This window comes from Pipistrellus kuhlii, unplaced genomic scaffold, assembly GCF_014108245.1.
Source record: "Pipistrellus kuhlii isolate mPipKuh1 unplaced genomic scaffold, mPipKuh1.p scaffold_m20_p_1, whole genome shotgun sequence".
Classification (NCBI taxonomy): Eukaryota; Metazoa; Chordata; class Mammalia; order Chiroptera; family Vespertilionidae; genus Pipistrellus; species Pipistrellus kuhlii.
The window spans coordinates 58,052,579-58,070,057 of record NW_023425404.1 but is presented as its reverse complement, the minus strand read 5'-3'; the positions used below and the strand labels follow the sequence as shown (position 1 = coordinate 58,070,057).

The 17,479-nt window shown below is 35.7% G+C and overlaps 1 protein-coding gene and 1 long non-coding RNA gene across 4 annotated transcripts in view; one reads left to right on the top strand and one right to left on the bottom strand.

Moving 5' to 3' along the window:
* Positions 1-17,479, bottom strand: part of AQR (aquarius intron-binding spliceosomal factor) — an 89,626-nt gene that overhangs the window by 50,718 nt on the left and 21,429 nt on the right. For 2 of the 3 annotated variants that reach the window (XM_036446731.2, XM_036446739.1), the window contains 9 exons: positions 17,227-17,367; positions 16,022-16,090; positions 14,685-14,785; positions 12,223-12,299; positions 10,177-10,241; positions 8,975-9,091; positions 6,872-6,985; positions 4,843-4,946; positions 2,412-2,514 (listed from right to left, as the gene is read on the bottom strand). In XM_036446731.2, coding sequence (XP_036302624.1) covers positions 2,412-2,514; positions 4,843-4,946; positions 6,872-6,985; positions 8,975-9,091; positions 10,177-10,241; positions 12,223-12,299; positions 14,685-14,785; positions 16,022-16,090; positions 17,227-17,367 — 891 coding nt within the window. The remainder of the gene's footprint in view (positions 1-2,411; positions 2,515-4,842; positions 4,947-6,871; positions 6,986-8,974; positions 9,092-10,176; positions 10,242-12,222; positions 12,300-14,684; positions 14,786-16,021; positions 16,091-17,226; positions 17,368-17,479) is intronic. The other variant, XM_036446748.2, reaches the window with a different exon arrangement.
* On the top strand, positions 231-9,006 carry LOC118723943. Its single transcript, XR_004989428.1, has 3 exons — positions 231-242; positions 5,829-5,833; positions 8,871-9,006. It is a non-coding gene; the product is annotated as an uncharacterized LOC118723943 (long non-coding RNA).

The window sequence follows — 17,479 nt, the reverse complement described above, 5'->3', positions numbered from 1 at the left end:
GGTTCGGGGAGAAGTTAAAAGCATCTTTTTTTAATCAAAATAATTCTTGGAAAAATTCATCCAAGGTATATACTGAGAAGTCTCATGTTGTGCAGTTACTGAAGCACTTAACAAGGTATTTTATTCCCATTTGAATCACCCCACCTCTCCCAAGAAATCAAAGATGCAGAAGTAACAATCCTGATGGTCTTTGAGAATCAGACAGATGTGAGCTCAACTCTCAGTACCTCTTCTTATGCTGTGTAAAAGCCAGGCAAAGTACCCCAACCTCCCTGATCTTAGTTTTCTTTTCACTGAAAAAGATAAAGTGTCAGTCACCTCGCAGGTTTCTTATGAAAATGAATGGACTACTATAAAATAGTTTCAAAGTGCCTGGCACATACCAAGACTTTAAAAAACATAGCACTCAGCATTAGTTTATGCCAGAATAAAATGGAAGCCCCAAATCCTTGACCACAGTTTTCACCCTAATACTGACTTGTTAAACAATCTGGGCAAGTTTTGTAATAAGCTGGTCTCAGTATAATTTATAATATGAGAGAAGTGGACTTATGAACTCTATGTACCCTTCCATTGTTGATATTAGGGTGATTTATCTCAAATACTGAATTAAATTTGTTGCCTAATTAACATATGCTAAGATGATATATTTGAAAATGTGTCACATTCTCTTCAATAGAGGTAGCATTATTTTAGGAAAGATGACAAAGTGTGATATCATCTAAATAATATGCACATTTCAACTTTTTAATCATAATTTAGATATTAGAAGAATCCAAAGCCTAAGGAAATCCTTTAGTAGAAGGAAAAATCAAAGATAATGCTAGAGCACTATAAATTTTAAACACTGTTTTCTTTTGGAATAACTATTTAAATTTTAAAGATGAAATCTTAGCTATAAAACCTTAAAAGGCATAGAATCCACTCTATACTTAGAACTATTTTCTAATAGAAAGGTTCCTAGAAAAATCCTCATTTTAAAACCTGATTTACAAGAGAAGATGTTAAATTGTCAGGAAACACAATAAGGAACTTTCAGAAAGCACTTGTAGTCAGAGACAATGAAAAGTGATTTGTAAAAAAGAAAGCAAAGATGGTTACCCAGGGCACACATTTCATGCAAGTAATATGTCAATAAAAAGTATTTTTGATGGTTATAGAAAAAATAATATCAATAATTTTTTTTAATTTAAAAAAAGAGTATTTCCCATACATGAATTTAAGTTAAAACCCTTGCCAAGGATTTCTCTCCAAATGGCACTTACACACCTGTCACCAGGCTTAAAAAACATCTGCTACAAAAAGTTTCTTGTTACTACCTCAAAAACTAGCATATCATCTTTCTTTCTACAGTAAGGGACTCTATTTTGTACACTACATTAAAAGTATTAGCTTGGAATATAAGTCACAAAACCACATGCCCATTATGGTTCCATGTGTGTAAAAAAACATATATATACATCCACAGTGCATGTTTGTATAAGTATAAAAAGAAAATCTAAAACAAATGAAAAAAAATTATTATTTTTTTGAGCCTGGCAAAAATTGGGATAACATGTAATAGTCAATATTGATAAGAGCCAAAAGAGACATACTTTAATACATTATTGGTGGGAATATAGAACTTTTGGAGGATAATATGGCTGCATCTTTTATCTTTTAAATAAGCAGCACATGATTCAATTTACTTCACTTCTCAGTACTTCTCCTAAATGTCCACATATGGGCACAAAGAGGCATGTACTAGGATTGTATCATTATTTGTAATAGTAAACACAGCAACTTAAATGTTATAATGGTAGTATGGTTAAATACTCGTCCATTTTATGAAATATTTTATTAAAATTAAAAATAGGGTTTGTCCCTTCCCCTTAATTTTTCTATGAACCTAAAACTGCATGAATAAAAGTTTATTTAAAAAAAGAATTAGTTTAAGAGTTAAAGCTCTCACTTCCCAAAATGACTGAGAAATCCTTAGAATTCTTAAACCACTAAGTTAGTGATAACTTTATTTCTAAACATTCCTGAATTTCCTAGTGATAAAGGTAGGTCTTCATATTCAAGGTACTGTACTAGATATATTAAATAAGAATGTGTTCTAGTAATTTACAGGCAGGAATGGTGTCAGCTATCTATGGATCCACAGTACCCAACTCCCGTGCCTGACATAAGAGTTACTCATATGTGTTTGTATGGAATAAATCCATGCCATAAAGCAATTTTAAAAGATTTTTTAAAAATTCTAAAAAAAATTCAAGAGATGAGAAAAAAAATCACATAAAACCAAATAATAACATAATTTCCAAAGAGTCTTTAGCCCGGAAAGACTATGTACTCTACGTTTTTAAGAGTGATTCAAACAGGTAGGGAAAACCACGTGCTAAGTTTGAAGAACATTAATATATATTTACCAGCAATTCTAGAAGAAATTCTTTATCAAAAGTTGTGTCTTCAGTTTTAGGAAGAGTTGGTAACAAGCAGAGGTATGATGCCACCTGGTGGAGTGTATTTGAACTACAGAATAGAGAAGATTCAAATCAGAATGTTTTAACTTACTTCACTTCTAAATATGTAATTGTATAGATCACATGTGTCAAACACAAGGCCCTCGGGCCAAATCCGTCCCGCCAGGCCTTGCAATGTGGCCCGCACCGCGCTGTCATCACTGCACTTTGCTGCGTTTCCATCACAATGACAGTTTATGACTGTTCAGTAAACCATTCGGCCCGCGATTTAGGCTGGATTTTAGATTTTGGCCCCTTCTCTGACTGAGTTCGACACCCCTAGTATAGATTGTTTAAAAAGTTTTACCTAGAAAATATGGTCCTATAACATGAGTAGCAAATATAAAATATCAGCAGGGAAAGATAAGCCCCTAATACAGAGTTCTCAAAGTGTTTTCTGAAAACCTGTTGTGGTCCCTGATTACCGTATTTTTCGGACCATAAGACGCACTTTTTTCCCCCCAGAAGTGGGGGGAAAAAGTCCCTGCGTCTTATGGTCCAAATATAGCCTACACATATACTTTTAAAAAAAAGTTTTTTTACTTGCCCGGCTCTGTGTGGTCTCTGTGTGCTTGCCCGGCTCTAAAATGGTTCTAAATGCTGCTGTTTACTTTACAGGGTTGATTACATGTGTCTATGACTGTGATGTTGGGTTTTAATGCACATAAAATATTTTAGGACACTATTTGTTTCAGAATCTTTTTTTCTTCATTTCCCTTCTCTAAAAACTGGTGCGTCTTATGGTCCAGAGCGTCTTATGGTCCGAAAAATACGGTAAATTCTTTCAGGAAATCTACAATGACAACACTTTTTTATATTAATACTAAAGCAATAGTTTTCACTGTCTTTACATATACAGTGAAAGTGCAAAGCAATGGTGGTCAAAACTGCTAACCAGATCAAGGCAGTGGCACCAACTGGTATGATAAGTAGTTATAGCATTCTATATGCCATACACAGTTTTAAAACCACAAAACCCCAGTTTTAAGAAAGTAATTAAGCTTGGACCCCTGAGTATCTGGGTTTTTTTGTTTTTTAATTCTGTGACAGAAAGGGAGGTCCACATTTTGTATAAGATGCTTATTTGAAAGAATTGACAAATGATGATTATTCAGACTTGAATAATGGCTTCTTCTTCATCAAATGCAGCCTCTCCAGGAATTTTTATATCAGTCTAAGCCTGTTCCTGAATCTATCTGGCCATCCCTTACTTTCAGTAAATACCCTGGTATCACTCATTTCAGGGGATCCTTGGCAGAAGTCTTTGTATAGGCTTAATGCTTTCTGGCACAGCAATTAGAACATGTTTTCTGTTCGTTTCCCCTACCCACAAACTTACGGCTTTTTTCATCTGAACTAAGGATTTATAATGTACTGTGACCATCATTTTTATAGTCTGTAGTGAGCAAAATAAGCATGAATTCCTTTTTCCTTCTTTAGCTTCAAGATTCATAATTTCAAGGTTGAATATTCATTCTTATCATAAATCTTAGCAACTTTAGCAAACACTTTCTTATTAAACCAAGGAAGCAATTTACGGCTTCTCTTTGGCATATTCAAATTGTTGACATCACTACTCCTGTATTTTGGGACCATTATTAATTAAAATAACAATGAAATACAAGCACCTCAACACTATAAAAGTTAATATGGCTATCAAGATGGCAACTAAGAGACTAATAGGTATATAGCAAGGATACACTGGGAAAAGGATGATACATGTCCCAGGCAGGATGAAGTGGGACAGTGTGCAATTTTAAACTGATGACTTATTTCTGGAATTTTCCATTGAATGTTTCTGTTTTTATCCACAAAAAAAGTGAAGCAGTGGAAAAGGGGAAACTAGTGTATGATGAACATTTTTAGTTTCTGTTGTATATTGTTTATGACTATTATAAGAAAAATTTAGCCCTGACTGATTTGGCTCAGTGGATAGAGCGTCAGCCTGCGGACTGAAGGGTCCCGGGTTTGATTCTGGTCAAGGACATGTACCTTGGTTGCAGGCACATCCCCAGAGGGGGTGTGCAGGAGGCAACTGATCGATGTTTCTAACTCTCTATCCCTTTCCCTTCCTCTCTGTAAAAAATCAATAAAATATATTTATTTAAAAAGAAAAAAGAAAACTTTAAAATCTAGGAAACTGTTATGTTATGAAAAATATAAATTTTCCAAAAAACAGAAAAAGTCGGATAATTATATATATGTAACTTAAAGATACCACATGCTAGAGAGAAGCACTAGCTAGTTCTGCTTGTCAATAAATAGGGTAGCAAGTAACATTACCTAAGTATTACAAAAGAAAAAATTAAAATTCAGGTTTCCTTTCATGTTACCTTACCTAAGAGGTCCAAATAACTTGACCAAGGAGCCCCGAGTATCTACTTCTGCCACATTTGAGAGGGCAAAATCATAGAGTTCAGGGAAATGGGCAAAAGCAGCTCTCTAGAAAAGAACAGCAAACACACAAAAAAATGAATAATTAATGTCCACCTATTAATACAATTACAATTAATACAACTACAACTTATGTACTCTATAATAAAAACATTTAGAATATACTTATGCACTTCTCTTTTAAATTCTTCTCTTATGTGACTTCTGCCTTAGTTAGCCAGAGCAGTCAGTACACTAGGGGAAAACTAGAAAAGTCCTAGCAGAATTGCAAAAATAACGAGTCAATGTTCAATTTTTTTATTTCTAAACTTGCTCTCTGAATATATAGGAAAGCCAGCTTCATTGACATGAGGGAAGAAAAAGAAAACACTATTATCAAGAAATGGCTTTGACAAAACTAAAAGAGAGTTTTAATTTTTAAGGAAAATTCCCACTGAAGAAATAGCTTGAGGCCAAAAGTACTAGTATCTAGTATAGTGAGTTTATGCCCTGGTTTACATTAGAACCCCAGAAACAGAGGCCCTTGCAGGTACCACCCCAACCAACATGGGGTAAGCTGGAAGAAAACAGAAATAGTGGCATTAAGCTGATTTGATAGAGAAAGAGATAACATCCCCAGTCTTCCTTAATGCACATGTGGCACACAGAAGACCCAGAAGTTTTCATGTACCCCATAGTGGATCATGCAGAAAGTTGCCAAGGTTATGGATGAGCTTGCCATGAGATTAATACAGGCAATGGCAAATGACCCTGCAATCCAGACCTGAAGTGTGAGCTAAGCTAGGAAATGAATGGGAGTCACCTCTCAGGAAGAGTTCTAGCACCATCAAGAACAAAGCTGGGCCTCGTCAGCAGGGAGACAGCCAAGCTCCTTGAGAGCAATCATCATGCATTGCCTGTGCCAGGAACACAGACCACAAGCCGCACCAGCCAGGGTCACTTCAAGGGCAGAGGCGCAAGGACAAAAACAATAACGCTCTGAGAAAAGCAGGAAAGTCTGAGCGGAGACAGTGTGCCGATCTTGCAAACAATGAGGCTATCCTAGTGTCTCCGTGCACCCCAGTGCCGACTGGGAAAGAAGAGGGAGAGCAGAGACACCGTGAGAGAAAGTGGAATTAATTATGAGAGACAGTTGAACTTAAGTTTGAATCTTTATCCCAAAAATGACTTTTTATAACAGAAAGAACTGAATTACTTTAAATTGACAAACAAAAGTTTCTTTAGCATTAATAGAACACAAAGATATTTTTTTCACATCTGAGCTATATTGGTAAATTTCATTGCCTGTGCTTATCTTTAAAATGTACAAAATGTTGCCCTGGCCATTGTTGCTCAGTTGGTTAGAGGGTCATCCTATAGACCAAAAGGTGGCGAGATTCATTCCCAGTCAGGGCACATACAGGGTTGCAGGTACAATTCCTGGTAGGGGCAACTGTGGGAGGCAACCAATGAATCAATCTCCCTCCCTCCCTCCCTCCCTCCCTCCCTCCCTCCCTCCCTCCCCTCCCTCCCTCCCTCCCTCCCTCCCTCCCTCCCTCCCTCCCTCTCTCTCTCTCTCTCTCTCTCTCTCTCTCTCTCTCTCTCTCTCTCTCTCTTTCTCCCTCTCCCTCTATCCAGTCAGTAAAAACATATAAACATATCCTTGGGTAAGGCTTAAAAATTTTTTAATAAAAAATTATAGTTAAAAAAACTGTACAAACTGTTCATACTACTTTGTCATATCTCCTTTGAAATATCTCCTTTCATAAAATACAACTGATATTTAAATGCACTACATTGGTCCAGTAACTGTTATTTTTGAGAATCAGGATGAGGCCTATGAAAGCAAGCCATTTTTTTTTTCCATGAGCTCTAAATTCAAAATGAAAACAGTGTTAAATTAATACCTATTCTATTAGTACTATTAAAACCACAAATTACTCATGGCCTAACGCTATGGAGCAGAAGCAAAGGTTACCATGCATTTCAATTACCTGTAGAGAAGTGATTCTATCATAATGAATGGTAGTCATCTCGTTCTCTGTCAGAGCATTTCCAGTCTGGTCATTAATCTCGAAACCAGTATAGAACTTAAGCATGTCCAAAAGCTGAAAGGATATATTTAAATTAATAAACTGTGTGAACATAAGAGCAAGAAAACATCAACAGACACTGATTATTAGAACTAATAAACAAGTCCACTTACCTTCTTAAAGGTGCTGAAAATTTTTATTTTGTAAATAGTATAACAAACATTTCAGAACATACCCAAGTGTGTTTTATTTATGTGAGAGTAGGTAGTATGTGAATAATTCAAGTCTATTTCATATATAATATTGATACATGGTCTACTTATACAGAGAACTTAGGTTCCAACCCCAATAATAAGAGACATTAATGAGCTAATCAAAGCCAATCATTTCAATTGGGGGAGGGGGAGGAGAGAAATCAATCTACATGACTACAAATTTATAGAACTTCTAGAGGCTCAGTGAATGAGATTCGTGCACAAAGGGGGGGGAGGGTCGTCCCCCTCAGCCCAGCCTGTACCTCTCCAATCCAGGACCCCTTGGGGATGTCCAACTGCCGGGGATTGGGCCTAAACCGGTGACAGGACATCCCTCTCACAACTTGGGACCGCTGGCTCCTAACCTGCCTGATTGGCCTCTAACCACTTCTGCCTGCCAGCTTGATCGCCCCCTAACCTCTCCCTTGCAGGTCTGATCACCCCCAACTGCCCTCCCCTGCTGGTATGATCACTCCCAACTGCCCTCCCCTGCCACAACCCGCCTCCTCCATGTGGCTGCCCGGCCCCGCCTCCACTATGCTTGTAACTATCCTGTGTTGGCCATCTTTATGGCAGCCATCTTGTGACAATGTTGCGCATAAGGGCCACCTAGGCTTTTATTAGTAGAGATACCACTAGGGCAGTAGTCGGCAAACTCAATAGTCAACAGAGCCAAATATCAACAGTACAACGATTCAAATTTCTTTTGAGAGCCACATTTTTTAAACTTAAACTTCTTCTAACGCCACTTCTTCAGAATAGACTCGCCCAAGCCGTGGTATTTTGTGGAAGAGCCACACTCAAGGGGCCAAAGAACCGTATGTGGCTCACAAGCTGCAGTTTGCCAACCACGGCACTAGAAGAAACTCCTGAGGTCTTTTACTTTGGCCACTGAGAATTTTCTGAATGAGGGTTTTGGAATTCACGACTGAAGAATCTCTTCTCTATATGCTGCTTCCATGAAGGAAAACAGCAAGGTGGGGAAGGCTCACTGATCCACTCCTCTCCTCCGTCTCCACGGCCACCAGGCTGTGCTTTGGCTCAGTTCCCGCTGCTCAGGGAGGCCTGCTTCCCCTGCCGCGGCAGCATCAGCACAGTTCATTGGCTGCCTTTGCCCCAACTCTTTATTATCCTTAATTCTAATCTATGGCAAAGCAGATAGTAGGATTTTAATATATGAATCAAATCACTGGGATTTAATAAGAGAACGAGAAAGAAAAAGGAGTGTTCACAGACACAAGATAAAAGACTTATAATATGTAAACACATAAAAATTGTATCTCTAACTATGATCTCATCAAAAGACAAGTGTTAGAAGTTTGTTAGAAGATTTTTCTTCTAGATGACATTACAGGAGATGAAAATGCTAACACTTTCATCATCCTATCCAAGTTAGCAAACAAAGCGTATACAGGTCCACACTCTCAACTGCCCGTCAGCATCATCTCATGGAAGGAGGGTCGTAGTGTTAGGGCATAGTTTACTTGACGTTAATGGTCATCATCTGTTATATTCCACAGTGGTTATGTGGGACTACATCACACACAATTTAGTAAAATCATAATAAAGTCACGTGACTGGAAAAAGTTATAGTATGTCAGTTCTAGAGGCCACCTATACAGGATTGCATTCATTTTGTACATTAAGACTTGATTTTACTTAAAAATGACTAATAAGAAATCTTCATTATTCAATTCAATATAAAGCAAAATTACTCTGTGTAATGCTCTGGTACTCCCGGTTTCACGGCAGAAAAAAGGTCAATTCAGAAATAAGAACAGTAAGTATGCTCAGATACGTCAATGCTCACCTGGGAAAAAAGATGGCCATCCTCTTCCCTATGAACAAGATTGGAAAGGTAGCAGTGAACCAGAAGGTGGGAGTCGTCCAGGATGGTATTAAACCAGCGCCTTGTGGGGAGTAGGGCCTAGAAAAAATAAACCCCACAGCTGTAAGTCTGCAGGTTTCCTGTAGCTGGAGGTGAAATTATTGATATTTAAACTTGAAAGTGTTAATCACATTCAAAGTCCCCTCCAGTCACCCAAAGACATCATTCACAAAGCAACCAGAGCATTACAACCATGTTGTAAATAAACTTGGTGCTAATATTTCCCAAAAAGTACAGATTTTTGAGTTTTTCCCCCCAAATAAAATCCCACTGTATAAAGGTTTAAAAATGAAACTGCTTTGAGAAAAAATGGAGTGAGGAACCCTGAATGGAGACTCCTGTTTTGGTTTCCACCTCCCATACCCCCTATGACAGTTAGCAAGGCAATGCAACGGAACTGCCAGTGTGAAAACCACTAATCTAATCAAACACCCCCATTTAATGGGTGAAGTTATTGAGGTCCCCAGAGTCTATAAATTAGTTAGGGGCAGAGCTAGAAAGCGAATGAAGATCTCATGAATGACTACTAGTCTAATACTCTGACTCTCAGGCTGAGAACCACCCCACCTTTCCAGATAAGGGACAAACGGAAAAGATTTTCTTTCAATTTGCTTCATTAAAGATGGAAAGGAAATAAAGTCAATCTGAAGTACACCAACTCTGTATCTGAATTTTTCACCAAAATCTTTTACCTAATAATATGAAATTTTCTAAGAATCTTAATGAGAAAAAGTTGACAATAGCAGCTATATCGTTCTTCATCAACATTAGGCAAATTTTTCAAAGTTAGGTTTTAAAGAGATGGCCACAAATCCATGATTTCAGCCACTATTGAGAACTCTAAGAAGAGATATTAAAATGTGACAGAAAATAAACTGCCATTGCTGAGCTCATATTTAACAACTATACTAAATAATGTTTTTCCTATAAACAGCAGCCATCTGAAAACTTCAAGATCAACTGCTTTGACTTTCTTCTCTATGAGACGCTTGAAATATGTAAATTAAACTAAAACCAGTTTGAGGTGAAAAAAATGTTTCATATATAGTCATATGCATAACTTTAGCCTCCTTAATGATAACACAGTGAGCAGTTGAGTGGCCTTAGCATATCACATTTCTTACCTCTAGATCAATCATAAGTTCAATGAATCTTTCACAGTAATGAACTTTGTCCATAGTGACAGGTTCTAGATATAATGAAGAAAGCATGTTAGAATTTTCTTACTTAGGTTATTCTGTATTATTATATCTTAAAATTGGCAGTTATTTAAACTAGGCCACTTGTCTCTTATTCATCAGGATTGGACTATTAGGAGAATAAGGACCTCAGATTTCAAAAGAAGGCTGGCCCTACCCTTATGCTTAGCTCTACAAATATAAGAAAATGAAAAACCTACCATGGATCAGAAACACATTATAAAAAAAATAAGATTTGCAAAAATATTTTAAAGTATTAATTTTTAAAAATTTGTGAACGATTTTGAAAAAACCTGAGATATAAAAACTAGAAAGTTTTATATCAGTTTTTGCCCCACTTTCCTTGTCTTCACATGCTAAATTTTCAGAACTTCTTTCATGTGCATAAAACAGATGCATATATGTGCACACATATGCATACAACATACTATATAACACAAAGAAAATGGGTGGGAAAGTTACACAGCAAACTAATTAAAGGAATAATTTTTAGGACTATTTTCCACTGTACATTAATATGTATTCCTTTTGACATTAATATGTCAATGACACAGAGCAATAAAGTATTTTTTTAAATCACTCATTTTATACTATCCATAAGCATTAATGCACTATTGTAACAAACATTTACATTTTTGTTTTAAATAGTCTTGCAAAAATAGCACTATCATACATCTATAGAGCTGTTGTTATATTACAATCCAGTTAGGAAAGAAAATATTATTAACCAATGACATATCATGCATAGCATATATCCACCTTCTATTTGCATTCACTAAACGTTTATAAAGATCTTGTAAACCGAGCATAATGTAGTTGGTCTGCTTGGCATATAAGCATATCTCTCTCTCTCACAGACAGACACACACACACACACACACACACACAGACACACACACACACACACACACATCTATATATAGTCTACAGTAATCATGATATATTGTAAACATTTTTTTAAATCCTTACCCAAGGATATGCTTATTGATTTTTTTCAGAGGGAGGGAGAAACAGACAGAGACATCAATGTGAGAAACATCCATCAGCTGCTCCTTGTATGCACCCTGACCAGGGATCAAACCCACAACCTAGGTTAGTGCTGTGATGAGGAACTGACCTGCAATCTTTGGTGTATGGGATAACGCTCCAATCAGCTGAGCCACCCAGTCAGGACAATGATCATTATGTATTTAAAGTGTATACTCTACATAGTATTGTATATACTCACATGTTTCATCAATAAGTGGGGGCCACAAGGAAAATCCTTTCCATTTTGTCTTGTACCTCATACCTCAAAGAAAATTCTCTTTCTCTCCAGTGTTTGATGTCACTTGAATTGTGCCACACTGTAATTCATGTGGACAGGGTCTGTGATTATCTTGTTTACCACTTTGTCTTAGCTCTTTGTTAAGGAACAGGGTCTTTAACCAAGCTAAAATAATTTGCTTAAAAAAAATGAATGTTTTGCTAACCATGCTGATGCCTTTAATATTTGTGATTTTTTTCACAGCAGTAACAATATTGACTGGTAATATACTTGAAAAGGGGAGGACATACACTTCATCATTTTAATTTGAAATCATTCTGCCCTAGCCAGTTTGGCTCAGTGGATAGAGCGTCAGCGTCAACCTGCAGACTGAAGGGTCCTGTGTTCAATTCCAGTAAAGGGCATGTACCTCAGTTGCAAGCTCGATCCCCGGTCCTGGTCAGAGCTCATGCGGAGGCAACCAACTGATGTTCTCTCTCTTGTCTCTTCCTATCCCTTCCACTCTCGTTTAAAAAAAAAAATAAAATAAAATTTAAATTTTAAAAAATCAATGGAAAATATGATCAGGTAAGGATTAACAAAAGAATAAAATAAAATAAATAAAATAAAATCACTCTATGGGCAGTTCATAGATTAAAGATGAGTAAATTCTATATGGACGTCTAAAAAACTTTACAATAAGCCGAGTAAAAGAAGACAGTTACCAGAAAGCGGGACTGACTTCAGCACACAGATAAACTTCTGGATGAGCTGTGAAAGAAATCTTCTTTCTTGATAGGCTCTAAAATCACATTCAGAATGACCAATCATTTTGAAAAGCAATTATTTCAAAAGTAAAAGATACTGAACAAGTCTTTCTTACATTGTTCAAATGTTCATCTCTCTCTCTGAAATTGGGGCCATAAACTGAACATAAAACCTCTTCTCTGTATGTAAAGACAGTATTACATGAAGAGCCTCATCCCTGGCCTAATAAACAACTAAAAAAAGAACCTCTTTCCTCTTCAGGTAAAAGCTTTCACTTGTGACTCAAAGGTCAGGACAAGATAGTTTCCAAAATTTCATGCATAGTCTGCCCTTAACATAAAAAACCTATTTAGGTACCCATATTTTCCGGCGTATAAGACGACACCCTAATTTTACAGTTAAAACATAGGGTTATGCCTATATTCACTGTAAGACTAACCCCCACTTCAAAGAAAAGACTTACTTTGTCGTCAAGATCTGCAGGTAATTTTTGTGCAATTTTGGTCTTTTGCCCCCGATTTTTGGTTGACTTTTTTTCGTTTCAAAGGTCGTCTTATACGCCGGAAAATACGGTATGTAGTTAAAATAAGATGAGCGATTTTATACTATAATATGCTTAAAAGCATTAAATATAGTAATGTCTAAAAGTTAAATGTAAGTTTAAAAAGTAATTTCTACTCCTTATTAATTTAAATAGCTAGCAGGAGAATTAGAGGGTTCCATGCCCAAGTGGCTGAAAGAATTAGAGGAACTGGGCAGAAAATAAGTTTGGGCGGAAGAAACAATTGGTGTTATTTGCTTAAGACAAATTGGAGTTCATGGCAATGCATCCAAACAGAAGCATACAGCAAAGAGTTACACAAAGGTAGGAAAGTGTGGAAGTCAGGGCCAGAGAGATTAAAGGGTAAATCATATTGAGGTAATAGAAAGAGAGGGTTTAAAAGAAAAGTACACAGATGATGAAAAGATCATGTATTAGTCCAAAAGGAGTGAAAAAAAGCAATTAAAGATGGAGAAAGAAAAAAAGATTACTGCTAGCGCAGTCACATAGTAAACAAGGTAAGAGCACAATTAGATCAGTTAGCCTCAAAGGGATAAAGAAATAAACTTCTTAAGAGTATGCAGATCCTTTCTCTGTGTCCTAATAATAGAACTCTCGTTGAGACTTTTATCCAATGGATAATAATGACTATTAAAATAACCCATAACCCTCTACTGCTTCTTTAATCCTTATAAGTGATTTGTTTTTCTCTAGCATGTATCACCATCTATTATAATATACTATATAATTCAACTGTTTATAGCTGTCTTCCCCAACTAGACTGTAAGCTTCACAAGGGCAGGAATTACTTTCCATCATGTTCTCTGCTGTATCATCTATGCCAATGCTAAGAGTGCAGGAGTAAGAAAAAGACAGAAAACTTGGATTGGCAGCCTGAAGATTGTGGAGAAAACTGCAAACCATCCATGACAGACAGACTATGTACAAGAGGCAGGGAGAAGACCACTGGTGTATGGTAAACCCTCAATTTTGCAGGCTTCAATTTAACGAACTTCGGATTTAACAGACATTTCCAGTCTGTATGTCCTATGCGACATTTAACACCCTGTTAATTTGAAATTGCTTTTAATCAAGATTTGCTTATAATTAAATCAACAGGTTATTTTTTTGTTATTGTTTTTTTTGGTGTTTTTTTTTTTTAACAAATTTTAATGAATAGGCCATATGTTGGAAAAAACACTGTGGTAATTTTGCCAATATAAATAAATACTATATATTTACAACTATAGTCTACATATTTAAATCCAAGAGTCACCACTTGTAAACAATGTTCAGCAAATGATTAGCAGGTGATCACACTGCATTGTGCTTGGTAATTGGTTCTGTTGTTGAGTGCATGACTTTCTGCAGCAGTTGTAATATGTGCCAGTACATGTTCCCATTTGCACTAAGTCACGCCTTAGCCATGTGCATTTGTTTACTCGCAGTGACAGATGAATGTATCTATTTACTAAACCTATTCAGTATAAATATAAAATTACAGTAATACATATAGAAAACTGTTCTGTGAAATTAAGCTTTTCATAAATAATTAATTCTAATTACACAAATATGTCTAAATAAGTAAAAACAGGTAAACTAATTTGTCAAATTTTTCACATATGCATTTGGAAAACCTAATTTATTATATAATGGACTTTCAGGTTTAATAGATACCCCTCACCCAAATTAGTCCATTATATCAAGGTTTTACTGTGCTTATCCCTCAGGCAGACAGAGAAGGAAAATGTGGTAAAAACACTTCTTAATCATTTATCTGGTTCACTAATATGTAAAGAAACAACAAACCAGTCAACATCATCTAAGACCCACAACCCAGCATGATAAACTAACAAGAATTAAGCTTTGAAAACATACTGTTCTCTTGCTTCTGGATCCATCTTTTCATCATTCTTTTTAATCAAGTTCCAGAATTTTTTTAGCTTAGGTGTCTTTTTTAATTCTAATTCCAAGCGTGCCTGAAAGAATTACAAGATATTAAATCACCAGTAACCTCAAAGTTTACAAGAACAAAAATTACATCAACTATTAGTTTTCTAATGTATGAATATAACAGAGAGCAATGGGATAAAACCTGAAAGCAATGACAAAACCTGAAAACTAAGAAATGAATAACCGTATTTTTAAAAACTGTTCAATTCTAACAATTGTTAATAGAAAAAAAACTAAGACAAAAGAAAATCCCTTTTCTGTCAAGATTTTAAGCTCAATAATCATTTAAATTCCCTTATTTCTAAAATTAATTTCAGTTCAAAAAATAGGAGCATTAACATTTACGAGCAAGATGATTCAAACAGTTTGAAAAAAAGAGTCTGCAGCAATAAACATAAAACAGATATAAGTAAAAAAAAAGACCATTTTTTTCTTATAGCATTTTTTTCACTTACTATTAATTATTTATATGTGTCTGTTCATCCCCATTAACTGATACATAAAATGAGCTTGCATATCTGAGTGTCTGCAAAAACACCCATGCGGGAAATGGAATCCTAAATAAACTATTACACTGAAATTTGAATTTTAACTTTATTCCCAAGGTCTGTTAATTTAACTTTGATATAAGTATATATTTCTAATAAGGATCTCATAAAACAAAAGAAGTCATTGATATTAAACATGATCTAGACCTTCTCCTATAGCTGTATGTATATTCCAATCAAGGAAAATAAAAATTCAATTCTGTATTGAGTCTCATCCAAAGACATACATAAGAATAACCATAGCCTGGCTGGTGTGGCTCAGTAGTTGAGCCAGGAGGTCATGGTTTGATTCCCGCAGGTTTTGGGTTCGATCCTGTGTGGGACGTGCAGGAGGCAGCTGATTGATGTCTCTCTCAACATTGATGTTTCTCTCTCCCTCTCCCTTCCTCTCTGAACTCAAAATACTAAAAAAGAAAAAGAATAACTGTATTTTGCTAAATTAAAGCCCTTCTTTATGAACTCAATAGTTACTACCTTATTTCACTTTATAGTACTAAAATTTTTTTAAGTAAAATATACATTGGTTTACACATAAGAACTTTAAAACTAAACCTATGATAAAATTAATGTATAGTAAATTAGATACATTTTTTTCAGCAGGAAAAGAGATTTTTAGCTACCGTTTTATATTCATATTAAAGTTACATAGGCTAAAAAGCACATGTTGCACCTATAACTTATACACAAAGTAAATTTCTGCATTCAGATACTTACAGGCTGTAAGCCCATCCACATTGGGAGGGAGATAAGCTGCTGTACTTGACTTCGTATCAAGTCTACTTCCTATTTAAAACATGAATTAAACAAGTTTATAAACACATGGAGCATTTTAATCTAAGTCTTTACATATGCAGCATACCATCTTTTTAAATTCTGGGGGTGGGGGGGAATACGACTAATACTTTTAAATTAATGACACTGTAATATTAAGAAGTTCAATGCTTTGTTTTAAAAGATATTTCCCCTGAGGAGCAATGGCTCAGGTTTAGCTAATTCAGTGTCCCCAGCAACTTTAAAGATCATGAGAACTGACCATAAATTGAAAAAATATAGAGCACTTAAACAAGTTGGCTTTAAGTTAGTTAAACATAGCACCAAACTAATACTAATTAAATCTAATTTCTTTCAGTTTTATATAAGGAATCACATCTATTTATATTTGCTTTGTTTGGTTTAATAAATGTTAAAGATGTAAAAGTGACAATAAAAGGGGGCATTATAAATCTATTTTTTATGCCTTTACAAGATCCCTATGAGACAGTACATGGAAACGGGTAATAACCATCCCTCTATCAGCCTTCAGTCTCCAGCACAGGAAACAGCCCCATGCATTCTCCGGCACTATCAATTCAGAAGCACTTATCTTTAAATAAATAGGCATATATATTCAGATAACCACAGGAGGGAAGCGCAAATAAAATATTATTGTAAATATTTAATTTTTTATAAGATAATCTTATGAAGGGTTATAAATGTATCATATACAACCCAAGAGATTTTCAAAGATCGTCCACAAGTGCCCTTACTCAGTCAACTCAAAACAAGCCTCCTGCTGACCTGCCAGCCTGAGGTGAAGAATGACTGAGAGTAACAAAGGTGCTTTTATGTGCAGCTATAGCACAGATCTCATCATTCAAATGTCCTATTAACCAGACTCTCTGCTGCTCTACCTTGGAGAATTTCAGTTCTCATTATCATTTTTCTTAGAGTCTAATAGAAAAAAGAGAGAAGCAAGTCCAAACCTATGAAAAAGCAAACATCTTTTAAAATGGTTAAGAAGTGGCTGAAATTAAGCTGCTAGCATTATCCTCATTGCCCACTGCTGTGACTGAAGAGTTGCTACAGAGATAATATCATCTACAGTCAACTTAAAAGAACAAAAAAACTTGAAAGTTCGCCGAAAGATAAAGTAAAATTACCAAACTATTGAAGCAGTGATCAAGAAAAAGCAATAAGACCGTCTGTTCATGGAGTGAAAATTCACCATCAGTTTCAGCCAATGCTGCTTTTAAGATGCACTTGAAAAAGAATGGGAAGTGGTCGGGCTTCTTCTTGAAAGTCTGAGAAGAGAAAAAATAAAAATTCATTTTGAAATAGCTTGCTCATTTCTTTTTCTTCCTTAAACAAGCACTGATAAGACCTTTTTAGGAGTCTACTTAAAAAAACAATTAC